Here is a 9,004-nt window from a genome sequence, read left to right on the forward strand (position 1 = left end):
TCCCATTGTGTTCTCAACCCACTGTTTGCAAAGAAAGGTCCTGGAGGAAGTAGTCCCACCATCAGGATATATAGGGAACACAACGTATGATGTGGGGAGAGGGAAAGGGTGTGGGATGGGGTGGGAGGAGGTGGTGGTGAGGGAGTGGGAGGGATGTAGTCCACAAAAGAAGCAGGAGAGGGGTTCCTGCCTCCTCTATTCTTGCACTTTGTGTCTCAGCACCTTGAGAAAATAGCGGTCATCTTACTGCCTCACAAAGGGATGGTTTCTACTTGGTTCAATCAAACGTCCTGCGTTGGTTTCCTTGCAGGCTGTGGTGGAACCCTTTATGGAGACAGTGGTTCCTTCACCAGCCCCGGCTATCCCGGCACTTACCCCAACAACACTGACTGTGAATGGGCCATCATCGCTCCTGCTGGAAGACCTGTCACCGTCACCTTTTACTTTATCAGCATCGATGATCCCGGAGACTGTGTCCAGAACTATCTCATACTCTACGATGGACCGGATGCTAATTCTCCATCCTTTGGACCATACTGTGGGGCAGTGAGTAAAACAAGCTTTTTAAAATTTCCATTAATTATTTTTAAATAATAACAGTATACACTTTTAAAGCCAGACACAAAATACAAAGCACAAGCTTTTTACAAATTTCAGCAGCTTCTGGATTTTCCTTCCTATTTGGGGAGCACAGAGTGCCACCTCGTGGGCATTGCGTGGAATCAACAGTACTGGTTTCCAGGCTCCACCGCATCAGAATGGCTTATGCAGGTGTTTTGCCGTCCAGACTTCCAGGGCCCACTCACACCTGCTGCCGCCTCAGAATTTCTGGGACAGGAGCTGCTGTGCATTATTTTTTAAAAAGCTCCATACGTGATTTCAGTGCGCTGCCCAGCATTGAGTACCTGTGTTATTGTCTTCATGAATGCAACTTTGGACAGTTTGGACACCTGGCTCCATTTCATCTACTTCTTGTTGAAAACTATAGGAATTCTTTGAAGAAATAAGCAGGGAGATCAAAGATGGGTCTAGTGACTAGTAGCTTGTTTTCATCAAGTTCTGATGTCACAGATCTTCCCGAAACATCAAGGGAGGATCCTAACAGTGACCGAGTATTGCCTGTGTCTGCCCTCACCGTCCCCCCATTTTATATGAGAGTAGATGGAGGGCTTTCCAGGAAGGGAAATGTGACCACATTTCTGACCACAGAGTGTACCTGTTTCCTACCGTTCTGCTCTTTACTTAGGCTTTTGAATGAACTGGATGGGGAATTACATCAGCTAGAAGTCTAGAGAGTTGTTTGGTTTTTCTAAATTGAGATAAAATTGACATAACATATTGGTTTCATACCGTATAACATATTGGTATAACATAAATTTGGGGCATTTTTTGTGATGAAAACTTTTAAGATCTACTCTCTTGGCAACTTTCAAATACACATGATAGTGTTACTGACTACAACCTCCATGTTGTACAGGGCATCCTCAAGACTTATTTATTATAGCTGAGAATTTGTACCTTTTGACACCCTTCATCCAATTCACCCACTCCTACCTCCCGCATCTGGCAGCCACCAGTCTGTTCTGTTTCTGAGAGTTTTAGGTTGTTTTGTTAGATTCCACAAATAAGTGAGATCATATGGCATTTATGTTTCTCTAACTTATTTCATTTAGCATAATGACTTCAAGGACCTTCCATGTTGACACAACCAGCAATATTTCCTTTTGGATGGCTGGATGATGCTCTTTTATTATTATAATATAATAAGCATGCATATCATATGTTTATCCATTTATCCATTGATGGACATGTAGATTGCTTTTACATCTTGGCTATCGTAAATAATGCTGCAGTGAACATGGGGGCGTGCAGCTATCTTTTCAAGTTAGTGTTTTTGTTTTCTTTGAATAGATTCCCAGAAGTAGAGTTTCTGGGTCATATGGAGGACTTGTTCTTAATTTTTTAAGGAAACTCCATACTGTTTTCCGCAGTGGCCGCACCAGTCTGCATTCCCACCAACAGTGCACGAAGGTCCTCTTTTCTCCACATCCTCACCAACACTTGTTATTTCTTGTATTTTTTATAATAGCAATTCTAACAGGTAGGAAGGGATATCTCACTGTGGTTTGATTTGCATTCTCTGATGATTAGTGATGTTGAGCATCTTTTCATGTGCTTTTTGGCCATCTGTATGTCTTCTTTGGCAAAATGTCCAGGTCCTTTGCCCATTTTGTAAAATTGGATTGTTTGTTTTTACTATTGCATTTTGCTAGTTCTTTATATGTTTTGCATGTTAACTCCTTATCAGATACATAATTTGCAAATATTTTCTCCCATTCAGTAGGTTGCCTTTTCATTTTGTTGATAGTTTCCTTTGCTGCATAGGAGATTATTAGTTTGACATAGCTCCTCTTGTTTATATTTGCTTTTGTTGCCTTTGCTTTTGGTATCAAATCCAAAAACATCATTGCCAAAACCGATGTCAAGGAGATTACTGCCTATGTGTTCTTCTAGGAGTTTCATGGTTTCAGGTCTTTAACTCATCTTACCTTGATTTTTTTGTGTGGTATAGTCTCCTTCCTTTGTGTGTGTATATATATATATCCATTTTGCACAGTGCCATTTAGTGAAGACAGGATATGAAAATAAATCCTAAAAGGAAACTACAGATGTTAACAGGGGAAAGTCATACAATTTAACTGAAATGATTGTTTTAGTTGCAAAAATAAGCATGTGTTTATATTTGAAAAAATTAAAATTTCAGAAAGAAGTAGAATTGGAAATTCAATTTTTAAAGACCATTTCATTGAGTTATAATTCACATACCATAGAATGCAGCTACTTGAAGTGTACATTCAATAGTTTTTAGTAGACTCAGAGTTATATAGCTCACATGATCAATTCAAGAACATTTTGTTACCCCAAAAAGAAACTCTGTATCCATTAACAATCACTTCCCGTTTTCCCTCAGTGCTCTTCCCCACCACCAATATTTTGTAAGATATCTGTATTAATTCTTAGCAAGATTACTTATGGAAAAATATGCAGGTTTACTGTAAATTCTATGAAGTTCCTTGATGTAGTATTTTGTCACTAGGCTAACATTTCCAGAAAAATATTCAAATTTGTGAAAAATATAATTTGTTACTTTTTTTTTCCTTCAATTTTAGGACACCAACATAGCTCCCTTTGTGGCCTCTTCACATCGTGTCTTCATAAAATTTCACGCAGAGTATGCAGTGTATCCATCAGCAATCCGATTAACCTGGGACAGCTGAGTAGCGCTGTGTGTCGGCTCTGGGCAGGGACCATCAGACATGCCATCCCGCTACGGCTTTCTGCCTGGGTCACTGGGAAGGATCTGAACTTTTTTTTTTTTTCACCAAAGTATGTGTGGAATCAATGTCTGCACATTTAAAAAAAATATAGAATGTAGCTTCTTTACTCCTGGCTATGAGTGTCATCCTTCTAACACTTGGAGCTGAAATTTGTAAAAACTCCTTAATGAGTTGGAAATGATTATGACACATGTGATGTAAATTGTCAAAAATGGTGAAATAGGAGTATGATTTTCCCTGTGAATGTCAAGTGAGGGGTAATAAACATAATTGAATGGTACACAATGATGCTGTATTAATATTTACCTCATTAAAGTTTAATCTTTCACTAGCGGGTATATGTAAGTGTTCAAGTTGAACTTTTCCATTTGGATGAGCTACCTGAATCCTTCAGGAGGTGAACTGGAGCTACGTGGCCTGAGTTGGCATTTTATCACTCCTCATTCAGTGCTTCCTTCACTTCTCTGCCCTTTCAATTCCACAAGCGCCACCATTTTCTATTCCTAGTTTCACAGCACAGTCTGCAGACTCATAAAAGGCTGAGCTATGCTTTTATAAAGTTTTCTGCTGCCTTTAACAAAGCAAGAGCACCTATAGTAAATACGTAAAAGTAAGCCTTAGTGATGACATGGGGCAAAGTGAATGAAAGAAGCTGTGGAATGTGTTACTTCATCTTATTCAAATACTCAAGTGCCAGAAAAATTATTTCTCCACAGAGTTTAGAGCCACATAAATGAAACATTCTCACCTTCACACTTTCTGCTTCCTTGGGGCTCTTGGGTGGCTCAGTCGTTTAAATGTCTGACTTTGGTTCAGGTCATGATCAGAGGGTCCTGGGATTGAGCCCTGAATAGGGCTCTTCACTCTCAGGGAGTCTGTTTCTCCCTCTGCCTCTGCCCCTCCCATGCCCTGCTCTTGCTCTCTCTCTCTTTTCTCAAATAAATAAATAAAATCTTTTAAAAAAATTCCTGCTTCCTTTAATTCTGTGTTATGCGTAGATATATCGACTTTATAGCTGATTCCCTATTGGAAAGAATGGTGAATATGATGACAAGCACCATTCGACCCATTGGGTCCTGACAAGTTGAAGCAATGGATGGAAACTCAAGATGAAATATCATAAGGAGAGACACAGTATTTTGCTCTTTTACCTAAAAAAGAATCACAAAGGTATGGAATATGCAGAAAGTTTGACGATAACGTGTGAAATGATGGGAGTTTTATCTGAAGGCAAGATTAACAGCTGTCAAACAGTAAAAGAGGATTTGATCTCAGATGACATCATTAGAATAATGGTATCTACCAGAGGCAATTTCACTTTCCCAGAAGGCATAGTAGAGTATCCGAGAGGTGTACACACCAATTTCAAGAAAGCATAGTCAATATTATAATGTTTCTTTTAAATTGGAAAATTTAAAACAGGAAAAAAGTAATTTCTCCCATTCTGGAGGTTGTCTTTTCAATTTATTGATGGTTTCCTTTGCTGTAGCTGAAGCTCTTTAATGTGTTCCTACTAACGTATTTTAGATTTCTTGCCTGTGCTTTTGGTGACTTATCCAAGAGATCATTGCTAAGACTGATGTTAAGAACATTTTCCCTTGGGTTTTCTTCCAGCATTTTTATACTTTCAGGTCTTACATTTAAATATTTGATCCAAAAAATAAATAAATAAAATAAATCTTTGATCCATTTTGAGTTAATTTTTGTGAATGGTATAAGATAGGGGTCCAGTTTTATTCTTTTGCATGTGGATATCCAGTTTTCCTGGTACCATGGATTGAAGACACTGTCCTGTCTCTGTTGTGTGTTTTTGGTATCATTGTCAAAAATTAGTTAGTTGCCCAGGGACGCCTGGGTGGCTTAGTGTTGAGTGTCTGCATTTGGCTCAGGTCGTGATCCTGGGGTCCTGGGATCGAGTCCCACATTGGGCTCCCTGTGTGGAGCCTACTTCTCCCCCTGCCTGTGTCTCTGCCTCTCTCTCTGTGTCTCTCTGGATAAATAAATAAAATCTTAAAAAAAAATAGTTGTCCATATACATAGCATTTATGACTGGGCTTTCTGTTCTGTTCCACTGATCTATGTGCCTGTTTTAATGACAATACCCTGTAATATAGCTTGAACTCAGGAAGTGTGAGGCTTCCAGGTTCGCTTGTTCTTTCTTTTCTTTCTTTCTCTCTCTTTTCTTTACTTTTCTCTTTTCTTTTCTTTTTCCTTTTCTTCTTTTATTTTCTTTCTTTTTTCTTTCTTTCTTTCTTTCTTTCTTTCTTTCTTTCTTTCTTTCTTTCTTTCTTTCTTTCTTTCTTTCTCTTTCTTTTTTTCTTTTTTTCTTTCTTTCCCAGAATTGCTTTGGCTATGCAGAACCTTTTCTGATGTCAAACGAATTTGGGGATTGTTTTTGTATTTTTAATGAAAAATATCATTGGAATTTTTATTGAGATTACTTTGAATCTGTAGATCGCATTGGGTAGTACAGATGTTTTCACAATATTAATTCTTCCAATCCAAGAACATGTGCTATCTTTCCATTTATTTGTGTCTTCTTCAATCCCTCTTACCAGTGTCTTAGAGTTTTCAGTTGCTTAAATTTATTCCTAATTATTTTGTTGTTTTTGATACAATTATAATTGGGATTGCTTCTTAATTTCTCTTTAAAATAGTTTGTTGTTAGTGAATAGAATTGCAATAGATTTCTATACATAGATTTTGTATCCTATTTTACTGAATTCATTAATTCTAACAGTTTTTTAAAAAAACTTTTAGTGGCCTCTTTACAGTTTTTTATATATAAGATCATGCCATCTCTCATTAATAAGACCCATCTCATTTCTTCTGGTGCTACTTTAATTTGCTCATTAGACATGTTTATTGAACATTTCCTATGTGACACACACTAAGCAAACCAAGGATAAAGTAGTGGACAAGACAGCTGTACAACTCCATCAACTGATGTCTTTCCACTTCAAAAAACCCATTTCCTAGGTCCAACTTGTCTGGTTTCCTAGGGCAAAACTCTCAATTTCCTTATCTGGTGAAACTTTTATTAAGCCAGCTTCCTAAATTTAGTGGCTAAGTGATAACTTTCTTGCTCTCAAATTGTATCATCATGAATGAAACTCCATTCTTAGTGATCATCCCTGCACAGAGCTAACAATCAGCTAGTTCACACTGGTACAAACATCTTGGTTGTTAAATATTGAGATACTCCAAAGTGCTTCTTTCAGGCCATAAGTGGAATCCAAAAAGTTATAATATAAAACAAATGGGTTTGAAGGGTGGATGAGGGGAAGTCTTACTTGGAAGATAATGGAGAGTGATGTTCAACATGGGTCTGAAGGAATACAAATAGGCACAAATGTAAAGAAAGGGAAATTACTCCTGTTCACAACTGATCATATTCTGAACTGAGAAAAATCTCATGGTCACTTTCTAACACTAGCCCATTCCAGGTGAGAATGGAAACTTTATCATCCTATTTGAGAAGAGCAGAACAGGGACAAGAGACAAACTCCAGCACCACTTTGTCCATCCAGCCTCTTCATGATCCAGCAACCAAAGGGCTAATGCTTGACATAGAAGTTGGCTTTACTAGTACTATCTGGTGGCCATACTGATTCAGTTCTCCTGGGAATATCTATCCCTGCCTGCTCATGGTCTGGGAACCCAGGATTGGGGACAGCCAGTTTCCTTCTACCACTTGATCTCTCTCCTCTCCGATTCTCTGTCTCCCTAAACAACTGGACCTTAGCAGGAAGAATAAATCTCATTCCTTTTAGTCTTCAAGGGTAACTTTGCCCATTACTGGCCAGAGTTACCCTTGGAATAGCTCAGCAAGAGGCCAGCACAGGCTCTCTCTTGGCCCAGTGGAATATTAGGTGCTCCAGGCATTCTTGTGAAGAATGACCTAGAGGATGGTTGGGGTCAATGAATAGGGCTAGGAGATGCTCAGGATATGGGTTCTAGTTGTAATTTTCTATTACATTTCAAATCCATTTAATGGAATTTAAAAAAATCTGCCACACACCAGGGAATACTAACAATATTAATTATATTAAGAAAAAATTAGAACTAATATCTATGTAATATTTGCCCTATGCCTTGTGTCATTCTTGTATATCACTCACTGAAGTAAAATACTAAGAACCATTACTTCCATTTTACAGTTGAGAAAAATGAGGTATGAAAACTTCAATAATACTTGAGTGAGAGAGCTATGATTCTGACCTTGGCAACCACTCAAGAGTGTGCCTCCCATTTAGCATGAAGGATTAGGAGTCAACTTATCAAATATGACTTATTAAATATTAAATATGTCAACTTATTATTATAAACTATTCTCATAGAGCTATTAAAATTCTTAAAAAAGAATGACATTGTTATAAGACCTAGGAATTTTTTTAATGTAATTGCTGCAACAGCATCAAAAATAATATTAATGGGAAAAACTCATTACTTATTGGAACCACAGATCACTCCATGGCTATCAATTTTTTTTTAATTTTACTTATTCATGAGACGCACAGAGAGAGAGAGTGAAAGAGGGGGAGAGAGAGAGAGAGAGAGAGAGAGGCGGAGACACAGGCAGAGGGAGAAGCAGGCTCCATGCAGGGAGCCCGATGTGGGACCCGATCCTGGGTCTCCAGGATTACACCCTGGGCCAAAGGTGGCACTAGACCGCTGAGCTCCCCGGGCTGCCCCATGGCTATCAATTTAAAGAGGGAAGTTACTGGAAGAAAAATGGTATAATTATTGGATAATTGATGAAAAATTGGCTTTTCAAATTTTAATTTGGTAACTAAATGTAAATTAATATACAGTTTGGAGAATAACAAGGTATTTTAAAAATTAATGATACATGCAATAATTTATGTAAATGTACTTAATTTACCTTAATTGTCATAATCTAGCGTGCTTTGTATGGACAGGCATCTTCCGTGCTCTATCTTCGATTGGCCCACCCTGTGGGCTTGGGGTGGGAGTAGTACATTTCTCCTAATGGGCAGTATTACAGCACAGACAGTATGTAAGCGCTGAGCACTTGGCAGGGAAGCTGTGGAAGCGACTTAAGCTCTCATAAATATTAACTTTTGCATGGAGGACTGGCTACATAATATGCACGGCCCAGTACAAAAGAAAAATGCACGGCCCCTTGATAAAAAATTATTAAATATTTTGAGATAGTGACAGCAGAGCATTAAATCAAGCACACAACCCAGCTAAGCATGGAACTTTGTGTTGCTGCACAGGCCACATAACCCAGGAAGCTGGCCCGTTTCCATGCTATAAAAATCTGGAACTTAAGGACACTTTTTATTAAGAATTGTATTGGCAACAGTGAAGATAATCAGAGGAGAATTATAAAGAAATGAAAATAATTTTCTGGAAAACAGAAGTGAATAGAAGCCGCAGACAAATGAAACAGTGGGGGCAGGGGTTGGGGTAAGAAACTGCAGCCCAGAGCAATTTCAAGACCGGTGTGCAGCAGAATTGAGAACGGACTTTCCAGGCATTATCGGGGTGTCTGGGGTTGGCAGGTGCAGCGTGAGGAGTAAGACCAGAAGTACAAGAACTACATTAGTTGGCGCTTGCCATTCACCATTTCCCTCTGCCAGCAAAAGCAGCCTAGTGACTACATGCAGGTATAAAACCGGGATCTCCCCTCTGAAGAA

General features: G+C 38.6%; 1 protein-coding gene across 1 annotated transcript in view; it reads left to right on the forward strand.

Moving 5' to 3' along the window:
- The window catches only part of CUBN (cubilin), a 265,801-nt gene extending 262,183 nt beyond the window's left edge, over positions 1 to 3,618 (forward strand). Inside the window, 2 exon segments of the mRNA NM_001003148.2 lie at positions 311 to 546; positions 3,171 to 3,618. Coding sequence (NP_001003148.2) covers positions 311 to 546; positions 3,171 to 3,278 — 344 coding nt within the window. The 3' untranslated portion in view covers positions 3,279 to 3,618.
- The last annotated feature ends 5,386 nt before the right edge of the window (positions 3,619 to 9,004 follow it).

This window comes from Canis lupus, chromosome 2, assembly GCF_011100685.1.
Source record: "Canis lupus familiaris isolate Mischka breed German Shepherd chromosome 2, alternate assembly UU_Cfam_GSD_1.0, whole genome shotgun sequence".
Classification (NCBI taxonomy): Eukaryota; Metazoa; Chordata; class Mammalia; order Carnivora; family Canidae; genus Canis; species Canis lupus.